We start from the raw sequence: 13,239 nt of genomic DNA on the forward strand, positions 1-13,239 counted from the left end.
ACCATTTTAATATATATATATATTTTATATATATATTTATATATTTTAACAAGACATTTTTTTGAGGGAGCGGGTAGACAAAACGATGAGCAAAAACAAAATCAGATCAAAATAAAATAATCAAAAAAAAAAATCTGTTTATGATGTTCCCTGAATGAAACATCTTGTTTGAAAAAAAAGGCAAAACCATTTATTAACACATCACACTACCTAACAGTGTGTACCAACTGTGACTCACCTGGAAATCATCTTTCAACAAAGGTAAGTACACACTTAGATACACACCAGAAGCAGGAAGCACTTGACTCTCCCTCTCTCCTCACTTCCTGTTTGAGGGTTTATGCTAACTACTAGACCTCAAAAAGAAAAAAAAAGACAAAAATAAAGGCATTTCCAAAGATGGTGTCTCAGAATTTTAAGTGCCTATTTCCACCTATTTCTCTGCATCAATCAAACTTGGCCACATTACACAATAACAGGCTTTACCAGTCAGCTTTCGTCATTAAATAATGGGGATTGGGGGCATTGAGATTATCATTATTTTTCGTCCATTTTTGAAATATCTTTACAGCAATGCCTCCAAAATTATACAGATGATTAAATAATTCATGTCGTATTTAATACTAATTCTTTTCCATGGGCCAGTAGCTAAAGGACAAATGCTATCTAACACTTGGGAGTGGATGTTCTGGACATGGGTCGACATGGCCACCCCCCTAAACATAGGGACCCAGGCTCCTGCTTTTGAGGGCTCTCAACCCCCCTAAAAGAGCCGCAACTCTCTCTTCCCTTTGAAGCGCTAACGTCACATCTACTCTGTGTGTCCTGCCCCCCACCCCCACCCTCATCCCATCTTGTACTGTTATGCCCATATACAAAATCAAAAGATGAAAAGACACACTTTAAGATGTGGATCTGTGACAAATGTTTCGCACTCATTCTCCCTCACACTCTCATACACATGCACGCTCGCATGCACACAGTCTCACACTGATTTATCACGTTCTCTCTTACACTCTCTTTAAGATAGAGCACAACATACTTTCACACATTCTTTTCAAATGAAGAACAAACAGAAGTACATTTACACCGACACACACATACACACACATATATACACACACACGCGCACACACACACACACACACATCCGGACACACACGCACACTGTTTCATACACGATCATATAGAGCTGTGACTACCCTCACTAATATTATTTCCTCCACACATCCCTCTCCTGAGCCCCGCCACCTCTTTCTCTTTCTGTTTCGCCCTCTGTAGGAAAAGTTCATCACTATTGGTAACAGCTAATTCCAGAAAGAGCACTTGTAAAAATTATGGCTTTTTAAAAAAAAGAAAAAGGACAAAAAAACTGTAACAATCAGTGGGGGAAAATGTTTTTAAGTATTTGCTCATGTCCTCCAACCCCAGACATGTATGCACATCATTTAAACTTCACCTGATTGGCTGGGGGGATTTCAGAAAGTCCAGAGGAGGACTGTGTGTGTGTGTGTGTGTGTGTGTGTGTGTGTGTGTGTATGTATATTTGTGAGTGTGCTTCAGTGTGTATGTCCCAGTGTGCGTCATGCAATCCGCTGGTGCTCAAGTTAGTTTTCTCCTCTTTACCTGACTGGTGGTGAAGCGCTGTTATGGCTGTCATGGTGCACTGTGTGTAGTGTCGGGCAAGGCAAGGCAAGGGGCGCATTCAGAGGCCGACTCTGAAACAGCCCACCCACTCCCCCTTCCCTGTCGAGGTTAAGTCCGTCACTGCAATGATATCCAATCCGTGAAGAGACCCGCTTCTTTTACAGTATCTGCTGGTGCATGGATGTCGAGTATACGTATGCACATTTTGTCGGTGTGTGTATGTGTGTGTGTGTTTGTGTGCATTTGTCTGCGTTCATGTGTCCAAGAGTTAGTATACGTGTCGTTGTTGCATCCTTTCTGCTGGTTGGGGCAAGAGAGAGGGGAGGACGAGGGCGGCTCACTCCCTTATGCTGGCAGAGTAGGAGAACTGTGGGAAGTGCGTGCGTGTGTCCGGGTCCTCCGAGTCCAAACTGTCATCTGCAGAGGGGAAGACAGAGGCTCCATTGTGTGGTCGAAGATAGTCATTGCATTGCCATGCAACCCATTACATACAGACAGTACTCTTGCCTGAACCATTGTGAAATGTTTAAATGTTGGTAAGAATGAAGAGTTAAAAAGCATTCTAAATCCGATCCAAATTGAGCCACAAGGAAGGGCTTGAAGAAAGACTGAAAATCTGTGGCTAAAAGTACAGGAAAATGCAGATGTCAGGGGTGAGTCTTCAAGAAAGGTCCTGTAGACACGCTGTGATTATTGTTTTGGATGTGCTTGTAGTCCTCAATTTCAACACAATGTGTTCGATATTGCCGATGCCGATACCGATATATACACCTCTGCTTTTTAATAATTGAAAAGTCTCTCCTGTACTAGAATGAATCTGTTATTATGATAGGGTACTTGCTGTAGATACAGGACATTACAAACTTGATTTGTATCATTTTAGAAATAGACATTCACTCATGAAAACTATTGAAATGGTTTCAAATATGGCAGATTCATTTTTTATTTTCACGTCACAATTTCATACTTGAACAGTACCTCCTTGAACTTGAACAACTACACTCTGGAAATGCAGCTTGGCTTACTTGGCAAGCTAACGTTGGTTAACTGACTTACTGTTTAGTAACGTCCCTTCTAGGATTTCTAGACTAATCTATGTAACATTATTGCCAAGTTAGCTGTATAAATTACATATATGCAAAAGTAAGCCATGCACAGCTTGGGCCCGTAACAGAACGTTTCACATCCCATCAAATGAGGCATCATCTTCTATTAGCGCGACAGGTAATGTTGCAAAGCGTTGCACGTGGGTGGTCTGCATCTATGCATTCAACCTACGTTACGGCCAGAAATCTGCAGATGCCGATCATTACGTTTTGAAGCTTTTATCTGCCGATACCAATGCGCGCCGATATTATCGTGCATCCCTTAATGTGTTCAGACTGTGAATGCTCATCACATAGCGCTGAAATCATGTCTGACACTAGTACTGACCCTAATCAAGTTACTTTGAGAAGTTCAAGGAAGCAAGACTACATGTCGGCCAGTATACTGCTACACAAAGCTTTAAAAAAACCACATGACTGATTTCTGGTTAGAACTTTGTGATCTTCACTTCTCTAACCACTCATCAACAATGGATGATGCCAAACTTATTGCGTATTGACGGCCATTGTAAGAGGCAAACTCAATGCAGAAAGATAGAGATGGCAGTAGTGGCACCACAGCAGAATTGCCAGCAGTGTGACTAAACACATGCAACCAGGACACAGCAGTACTGCAACACAGCTGCCAGGCACACGCAACGCAGTCAGTGTCACACGCCCTAACCCTTTGCTAAACAGAACAGTTCAAGGAAAAAAAGAAGGGACAATTCCTTGGTTACCTATTGTGGACGTAGTTACAAACTAAATTCAACTAAATATGAATGGCCGTTGTTCTGATCTGAAGGACTTTCACAGGCTATTTAGAGACCAGAGCCATCCTCCAAGATAAGTGCTCAAACTTAATTCATTAAATTAATGTAAGGACATCAGCCAACTCCCTGACCAACATCATGCACTGTATTGTAGTATACCACAGTAATATATTGCAACTAACGCTATGCAAACTCAAAGCAGTAGATACTACTTACACTGGTCCGGAGGTGTGACTGTGATGGTCTGTGCCGTGAACTCATCATCAAAGTAGCGCGTGTCTGTTTCAGAGGTCACCTGCGGCTTGAACGGTGGAATGAGCTGATGGACGGGGAAGATGGAACAGTGAGAGGGAATAAATATGTCAGATGTCTGCCTGAAACTGAAATTTGCATACAATAAAAGCATTTTGGAAGTATAAAAGAATGATGTCTGCACGCACACACACACACCTTCTTCTGAAGCACATCTGTCCAGTTGATGGAGACAAAGAACTTGTGAGTCATCACCTCTTTGGCATCTTCCGGGCTTCCTCCAAGCCTTCAGAATCATAAACAATATCATGACAAATTTGTACAAATATCTTCATGCATAGGTTGTATTACAGTTGACTTTATTTTTTTTACTTCAAGCAGCTGCTTAGACAAACCAACCCATACATTCTATAGAGCTCACAATGTCCCTTCCCATCGTTTGGAGTCATGTGCTTTGCCTATAGTTCTCTTTGCATCCATCATGTTTATGCCTTGGATGACAAACTTTCTCCTGGTTGAAGCACTAGATTGTACATTACACCACTCACAAAATCTATATCTCTCTCTGCAACGGTCAGGTCTTGTGCCTTGGTTGACAAACTTTTGCCTGGTTAAATAATTGGCTTGAAAACCCATCTTTCTGTCCCGGTCACATTCCGTGCCCATAGTTCTGTCTGTCAGGTCCTGTGCCTTGTGTGACCCCCCACCCCCCCGGTGAAAACACTGGATTCCCCAGCCTCAATGCCCACCTCTGCTTGGGGTCCTTTTTGAGCAGGCCGGCAAGCAGAGCCTTGGCCTCGGGTGAGAGATTCCTGGGAAAGCGAATCTCTTCCATCAGGATAAGCTCGAAGAGACGCTCGTGGTCCTGGTTGTAGAAGGGCAGCCGGCCGCACATCATCTCGTACATGACCACGCCTAGACCCCACCAGTCCACGGCACGGCCATAGTCATTGTCCTCCAGCACCTGTGCAAGATGAGAACAAATGAAGCTTAAAGGGAGACCAGAGATGGTAACCGTCTAAAATGTCTAGACCGACAGACATAATACTGAAGCTTTAAGAGAAAAAGAGGGGGTAACCTTTGCTAAGGGAAGAGGCCATTTTTTAGGAGAAGGCACAGCGTTCCAATCTGTGTTGCAATGTCAACAGTGACTTATTTGCCGTCTGTCTGAGTCAAATAAACATTGCTTCTCTTTCCGCAGCTCAGCTGAAGCTAATGGTTTACTTTCCACTGATGATTTTTAACCTCACATAACTAGTGGAAGGTGACAATCTAACCTGGGAGAGAATCTTCAGTCACAGAAGTAGTAAACTGGGCAACATCAGGATAGCAACGCTCTTTTTAGTTTGCTTATGTGCACAAACTCTTGGTGACCACAAATAGGCCTTTGCACATTACACGCAAAGCTTTCAGCTTTCAACTTTGAACTACTAGCCCTGATGACGTTACTTGATTGCCAGGTCAAGGCAGAGCAGACCTCCTGCTCGTCTGACTCTGGTCAATATTCTACATTCGTGAACAAAAGTTCAGTATGAGTAGATGTTTATTTTATTTTTTTAAGCGGAAATGTCTGAATCTCACAGTGAAAATGGAATTAAGAGCAGGAGAGACCCACAATGGCAAAGTACTAGCAGTGGTGCTTGCAGTAAAACAACACACTGGGTCTTTCCCTTACCTCTGGAGCAAGGTATTCTGGAGTTCCGCAGAAGGTCTTCATTGTGGCCTCATTGGTAATGCCCTCTTTGCACAACCCAAAGTCTGTTATTTTGATGTGTCCGTCTTTATCCAGCATGAGATTCTCCAGCTATAGAGAACACGGATAAAAAGGAAAGAGCAAAGCAGACGTAATAAGGAAAGCTGCAAAGAGTGTAGAGAATGAAAAAAAACAACCCAAATGAATATTTAGGTTTCTACTGATTTTCTTTATTGAATACAACAGAGTTATTTATTATGGGTGGGTAGTCAAAGCTGCCATACATATCAAAAGCCAGGTGAAGAACCACTGGGGCTGGCTCTTTTTCAGAGATCTCACCTTAAGGTCCCTGTAGACGACATCGCATGAATGTAGGTATTCCAGTGCAGATACTATCTCAGCACCATAGAACCGGGCTCTGTCCTCCGTGAATACTCTTTCCCGAGACAAGTGAAAGAACAGCTGAGGGACCACAGAGGAACAGGCTAATTTAATCAGGGGGAAGCCTCTTTATGCCAGTATATCTATTGTCGTGACATTTGGATATTGGATCTTGAGATACTGCAAACCTGTTGACATAAGCCTGTACTGCTTCTCTGACGTAAATATGCACATCATAGTGTCATTCAGCATGTGAAGCAGAAGTTGCTTAGGAAATATTACATCATGTGAGTTTCCTTGACTATATAATTTCATATAATAAAAGTGTATTATAACCTCATACTGCCTGAACTAAACACTTAAAAAACAACCAAAGTGCTGCTGGAAAAAAGTGTGTAATAAAAAGGGGTACCTCTCCACCATTCGCATATTCCATCACAAAACACAGGCGGTCGTGAGTTTGGAAGGCATACTTCAGTGTCTGAAAGACAGCGAGAGTTGGTCAGACTGGGACAACCTTCAAAGTTTCAAACCTCAGAGAAAATATAACATTATTTCACAGTCAGTACATAGTAATCACCACCAGTATATCAGGGAACTGACCGTGAGGAAGGGATGCCTTGTGTTCTGTAGGACTCTGCTTTCTGTAACCGTGTGTGCCACCTCATCCTTGAATGAACAGGCAAACAAAATTTAAGAAGTAAATAAAGGCAAGGGCAGCATTATTATTCCATCCAGTGACTCTTGCATTCAGTATTCCTTTTTGGGCCAGCCCTGTATCAACATACCTTAGCAATGATGACTTCCTTGCGCAGGATTTTCATGGCGTAGTACATGCCGGTGGCCTTCTCCTTTACGAGGATCACCTTGCCGAATGTGCCCTTGCCCAGTAGCTTTAGGTAATCAAAGTCACTCATGTTCTGAAAGATAAAAAGATATGGCATTTTTCACTCATAAAAGACAATGGAACAGGTGCAATATGAAGGGATGAAAGTACTGTATTAAGCATTAAAAATTAAATGGTCACATCTTAGTTGGATGGTCCCCTATAGATCATCTACAGAGGCTCAGATTATAAACAAACTATCTTTTGAAACTGCTTAAGGTTAGGTTAAGGTGATGTTCAATGAACAATAAGAATCTGAATTTTAAACAACCATCTCTAAAGTCTCTGTAGACAGACTACCCACAAATAAATATTATCAAAAGATCAAATACATTATGAATGAATATCTGAAGTCAGTGCACCATAACAGAGCAGGTAAGGGACATATTCCACACTGACCACTCTAGTGCGGGACCTGGCTATGGCAGCCTCCATGCCCTCCAGGCTGTTGTCACCGGGGGAGCCAAAATTGATGTCCATTGGCTCCTCCTCATCCCGTGTCTTAAGCCCATTGGCTACAGCCTGAATCGCTCGTATCCATTCCTCCCTGAACATTTAACAATTGAAACAATATTCTTTAAAAACGTCTTTGACTGAACAGGATCATAAGTACACTTCATTGCTCACGTATTTCCTCATAATAAGCACGTTCATATGTTTGGCAGAAAAAACAAGAAATGGTTGTTGTAGTTGTTGTTCCTCTCCTGTTTTTTTTGTTTTGTTTTTTTTACCTCTCAGCGTTGCTCTCCACGTGAAAAGTGCGCTCGATGACCGTGGTCCACTGCAGACAGCGGATGACAAACGTGTTGGGCCTGGGCCTCTCTGTCTTCATCAACTGGCATTCTGTGAAATTTCAGAGAGCACAAGGGCCAAATAGTGATTGGAACACTGAGTGCAAGTACATTCCCAATTAGTGGTCATATTCAGAGCTAGATGTTTACTGCAAAATATGACAACTGATTGCGAGCATGTAAAATAAAACCGACTGACACAGCTGTGTGCCATGAGGTCAACGTCATGAATACCAGGTTAAAAGGACAGAACTACTGAAAGGACACAAAGCTATAGAATTTTGTAGATAAACAAAAGAAGATATGTACACCGAGGAAGTAATCGTGCGAACTAGGAACAACAGTAACAATAGCAAACCGCATTGTTATTAGGGTGGTATATGTGGCTTACACTAATGTAAAGCCCAACATGGGTGCACACTGTGTAAAACGTTAAAGAGTATAAAGAATAGCTGTTTACTGCCTGGTAAAAAAAAAAAAAAGTTCATGCAAAAAGGCACGTACTGAGGTTGTATGTGTATCATTTGTGGTACGCCTTTCACTTTCATGCTCACGTTGTTGTTTGTATCCTGCATGCCTTTTAAGTGCACCGCATCTTCTAAAATGTATTTCCGACGACACTGTCGTGCACCTCTCACCTGCCACTGAGAAGTTGTTGAGGGGTGGTAGGTTGGGGTCAGATATCTCTGGCTTCTCCTTGTAGCCAATGAAGGAGCCATCACTCTTCAGGATGAAATAGCGGGGTCTCCACGTCTTGATGTACTCACCTGTGCCGCAGGCAACAAGGCAGACAAGTAAAGGACCCAGAAAACCAATGAAAGTGAGAGAGCTAGCCTTTTTAATTCCTCATTTAAAAAACAAACAAACAAACCAACAACAACAACACCAAAATACGTCAACAGAAAAACCCAAACTCCTCCTTACCTCGCTTATGGAGCCATCCCTCTCGGACCACACTGACCTCGTTCATGCTGGGGGGGTGTGTTTGTTGGGGTTCAGGAGGGGGCGGACAGGGAGGTCGGGGGAGGGAAACGGCGTTGATGACAAACAAGGATGTCAGACAAATGGGAGACGGCAGCCACTCCTCAGAACCTGGAGCGAACGGTAGAATAGATCAGGCCTCCTCTCCTTCAAAAAAAAAAAAAAACAACAACCTGAGAGAATGCGCTGAGGTAATTAGTTACACATGGCAATGCTGGCATAAGCCTATTTTGCCCGCACGTGTGAAAACTGCCGCTTCGCTTGCCAGATGTACCGAATCACCTCACTACCACAATGTCCCTGGGAGCAAAGTGTCTTGAGGATGTTTCATATGTAAATGTGACATTAAAACGCTACTGAACACCTGGCAAAAAACACCAACCGAGCTGTTAGACAGAGTAAATGGGGTGGCAGAACATGTGTTTCATCTCACCTGCCCCTCTAGGGGTCCAAGGTGAGCGAAGAAACATTGCCAACGCTATACCTTCAATAAGGCCGTGGCAGTCGCTCATTTCAGTTAAAAACAGGAACGCTACCAGGTCTCCTTCCTGTTCCAGAGGGCATTCTAATTACCACAGTGGTCTGTTTCATTACATCAGCATGAGGTCACAGATTGAGATCATTTCGTAACCATGGAGATCACTATTAGGCTCTTTCATCACCAGGTGAACACCCACAGAGAGTGCAAGGAAACAACGGAAATGAGGCACCTCAACAATTTCTGCTAATCACCTCACCACCTAGTGTGGCTCAAACTTGCATCTCTTGGCTCGATTCCAAATTAAGGGACTGAGTTTAACACCTATGCATGCACACATTCAAATTGCTTGTCTTACGCAACACGGATATTCATCACTTATTGACAACAGAGTCTGGGCTAATCAACATGATAAAAATAGCAATTAAACTGCTGGTTTATTCAAAAAAAGCGTTAACTGCTGGTGTAACATAATAAACTAAATAAACAATCTTAAATTAGCCTACTAAAAACCACACTAACAGAACGGTGTTAAATTGGCCTGATAAACAACACCTTCTACAGCTGCATGTGATAATGTAAAAGCTCATATACGCCGTCTAAAAAAAACAGCATGGGATTAAATTTATTGCAAATAAATAATCCTTGGGTGAAGCAAGAGCCTTAGGGGGTCAATATTTAGAGCAAGAAGGCCGCTTTAAATAAATGTGGATGCACTGTTATGAAGCACCCGGCATTAATAGCCAATTTATTCACACTTTCAAACTGTTGTTAACCCCTGATTGAGGTATGGGTCTGCTCCTTGTCAGCATGAGCACAGGTCTGGATTACCAAACTAAAATCACCATTTTATGATGCTCCCCATGGTGGTTACACAATAATATGGCTGAACGACTGCATGCCAAAGTTTTCCATCAGAATACATGATTTAAAGGGTTATTCCAAGCAACAGTGTCATAAGTTTCCGCTTTTGTGGGCCTACTTTATCAGTCCATCACATTAGGCGAAGCAGCTGTCAAACACACTGATGACTAGTCTTTATTTATGTGGACAAATCTGTGTACTCCACACCGCTGAGCAAAACGGCCTCATAGTAATTAAAGATACAATTAACTTAACGATATTAAGACATCATATGTAACGAAAAGCTGAGCTACGTGACAAACATGTTCGGGTTTACGATGTCGTTCTACAGCGACTTTTACATCTGTTTACACAGTATTGTTTGCAGAGATAAAAATCGATAGGTTCCTCACATGGTCAATTCCACATCTATTTTTACACTAGCTGTATCGGCCTGTCCAATGAAAGTCAGTGGTCTCAATATCCCTGTTTTCAGTGACTCATGACACTTATAACAACGCAATAAGAAACCAATCCCTTTAAAGTTTTGCGCCGGTCGATGCGGCATGCTTGTAAGGGATGAAAACAAGCACAACATACTTGTTATCTATCACATATACCAATTTACTAAGGGGGGGGGGTCATAAAGTTAGAATCAGCTGATTACAACAATAAGTAAGTTTAACGACTTTGTTTTGCAGCGCTACTTGGGTGGCCATGCAAAATCTGACTAAAACTGACCCGAACCAGAGTGGCCCAACAAGTAACTTCGTCCAAAGCTAGTCTTGTTGCAGAAATGTATAACGTTACAATGAGCTCGGTCTGGTTTGGCTGATAAACCAAAACTGAACCTTGGGACTAACCTCACTACATGCACTATTTCCACAGGAGATCAGTTAGCTAACGTTAGCTGCTACAGAGAAAAACATTTCCAACGAGCTAGCCAGCTACACTTCACTATGCAAATTATCAGGGTTGACTGGATGATTCAAATAACAATAACAGAACATACATCAAAATTGGTTTGTAGCAACCTAATGTGAGCGAGTGTGTCAGACAATAATGAATTGAACATGCAAGAACAGTGGAATCTGACGCCCGGGACAACAAGCAGGACTTGCCACAATGCAATCGATGACCTAGGTTAACAGGCTAACCATCCAGCTAACACGGAATGAGCTAACACACAATTAACCCATGTATTTACTGACAGTAGACACGATCATCGATGCTACACTTCTTTCTTTTAAAATAACGATCACTAAATTTCTAGTGTGATTAATCCTAGTAATGCACTGCACTCATGAACATGCCAGTGTTGATGTAAAAAGTCAGCCGAGTAGCCCGCGAGGTGACTAGCAATAGCTAGCAAGCTATCAATCATTATTCCAAGTTCTGCGTCAACTAAAGCGCCCTCCTTACCTCGACTCCTTAAGCTTGTTGGCAAAGTGTTGAGTACTGGGAGCCGATGCTCATACAGAATGAATGCAAAGTCCTCCGCGGCGATGCTAGTTATTATTCTGCAAGCTGGTGTATTGAACTCTGCCAATGATCACACAGCCTCCCAAAAAAATAACAACCGAGTGCCCGCTAAGCCTGTTTTGCTGCCCACACTGGCTGCTCCAGGCGGCGCTTTAAAGACTAGCTTGCTAACGAGTCAGCATAGAAGAAAATGGCTATTTCTAATTTGCCAGGTAATGAATATATTCAACTAATTGTTGTCGACGAGTTACCCTTGGGAATGAGGAATCTCGATCGCTATTGCTTCTCCTTACACCTTGTTATCTGTGTCAATAACCTGCAGCTTACAACAGGCCTCGTTCATGGCAGAACAACTAACGTTACTCGACATGAGCACAAACAGGAAATGACGTTTACGCAAATCAAGGCCTTCCTCGTAGAAGAGTGTTGAAATATTTTACAGTCTATGGTTGATATGCAGTCGTCAAGAAACAAGACACATAAGCAGAATAACAGAGGTCCCGTGAAACTGACGCATTTACCATTAATCTTTGATTATAAGTCTACTAGTTGGTCCGATTAGTGTTGTCGGATCAGTCATACGTTTTCCACAATGCTGCCAATTCAGTCTGTTGACGTAGGAGTATGTTTACCAAACGACAAGTTAGAGCACAGATAGTCAAATAATCCATTCCTTCGAATCTGTTGTTAGCAACATTGGACAGTGGTCTGTCACAATTTATATCCACTCGTTATTGCATTATAATTACACGATTATTACAGAATGCCCTTTATTTTTGCCGATATTTTCAACAAAGCAAAGGCATCTTTCGTTTTGATGTAGGCCAAGTCTTTGTACACTCAAATTCTCACATATTGTATCACATTAGTTGGCTAGTTATGCCATTTGGTTTTCTGACATGCTTTATAAGGTAAGCTAGTATTTTGCATATTTCAACAGTCGTCTATCCAGCTAAAATGCACATGATATAGGCGTCTACATGCCTCCGCTGGTGATGGTATTCCAATTGAATCGTCGGACACCGACGTACTTCACATCGAAAAATAGCCTGCTACACGTCAACATATGGGCCATCATAAATCAGATATTGTTGATAACATGATTAACCCAGATACAAACATCTGCAGGTGAACTCATGACAGTGACATAACGTAAGGTTCACGAGAAAATTATAGCAGATAGTAGCTTCAGTTATCCACTTCTCAGCCCTATTGTTGTCGGCCTAGGGATATAGGCATATGCATCAATTAGTACCCTAAGATACAGAAGAACACAATGTAGGGCTATATTGTCTCAGACATGCCCTACCTGAGCAGTTGCCAGCACATATGTATATTGTTCAAGTTAAACTTACTTTTAGGAGCCACCTTGCAGCCTTCACTGCCATGGAATAAGAGTAGGCTACTCCTTTTATATTAAGACTAATAGTTATGTAATTACATTGTTTTGAAGACAAAAATGTGAACCCTTTTTTTTAATCAGAGGCTTATTATTAATCGTATTTGTCATGTTTGCCATCCACCACTTATCCCGCTGTAGTGAAGGGACAACACATTTTCATTCTGTGTAATTCATCAGGAGAACAATCTGGCCAAAATAGTAAATATTCAAGTGCTCTTATCTGTGTATATGTATTATAAGTAAATCAATTAAATATGACCCATCAAGCAACAATGAAATCTGTGCATACAAAAAAAGACAGCAGACACGTTCATATGCAGTAAAGAAGCAGCTGTATTTGACTATAAAGGCAATTCTAATCCAGTGTCTCTACGCCATTTTCTTTATATTTCAGTGTAAAAAGCCTATACTCTATTGAAAAAAAAGAAACAAAAAGGTAACAGGAAACCCAAAATAACAATCTCTTAAAAGAAAATTAAACAAACGGAAAAAAATCATCCAAAAATATCCCCATTCACCAATCAGTTCAATTAAAATAGAAACAT

The 13,239-nt window shown here is 41.8% G+C and overlaps 1 protein-coding gene across 4 annotated transcripts; it reads right to left on the bottom strand.

Annotated features, from left to right (window-relative positions):
- Nucleotides 1-5: 5 nt before the first annotated feature.
- On the bottom strand, nt 6-11,655 carry akt2 (v-akt murine thymoma viral oncogene homolog 2). 4 transcript variants are annotated; one of them, XM_080844812.1, is made up of 14 exons: nt 11,233-11,655; nt 8,433-8,600; nt 8,147-8,275; nt 7,449-7,560; nt 7,117-7,264; nt 6,620-6,751; nt 6,435-6,500; nt 6,244-6,312; nt 5,790-5,912; nt 5,433-5,561; nt 4,507-4,721; nt 3,956-4,043; nt 3,722-3,824; nt 6-2,064 (listed from the first exon to the last, which is right to left on the bottom strand). In XM_080844812.1, the coding sequence occupies exons 2-14, from the start codon at nt 8,476-8,478 to the stop codon at nt 1,985-1,987; spliced, it is 1,440 nt and encodes a 479-aa protein (XP_080700938.1). In that variant the 5' UTR covers nt 8,479-8,600; nt 11,233-11,655; the 3' UTR covers nt 6-1,984. The 4 variants fall into 4 exon arrangements, with proteins under 4 accessions (XP_080700938.1, XP_080700937.1, XP_080700939.1 ...); XM_080844811.1 differs by having other exon boundaries at nt 8,433-8,636; XM_080844813.1 differs by having other exon boundaries at nt 8,433-8,636; nt 11,544-11,629.
- Nucleotides 11,656-13,239: the final 1,584 nt, after the last annotated feature.

Source organism: Sprattus sprattus (genome assembly GCF_963457725.1).
Source record: "Sprattus sprattus genome assembly, chromosome: 9".
Lineage (NCBI taxonomy): Eukaryota > Metazoa > Chordata > Actinopteri > Clupeiformes > Clupeidae > Sprattus > Sprattus sprattus.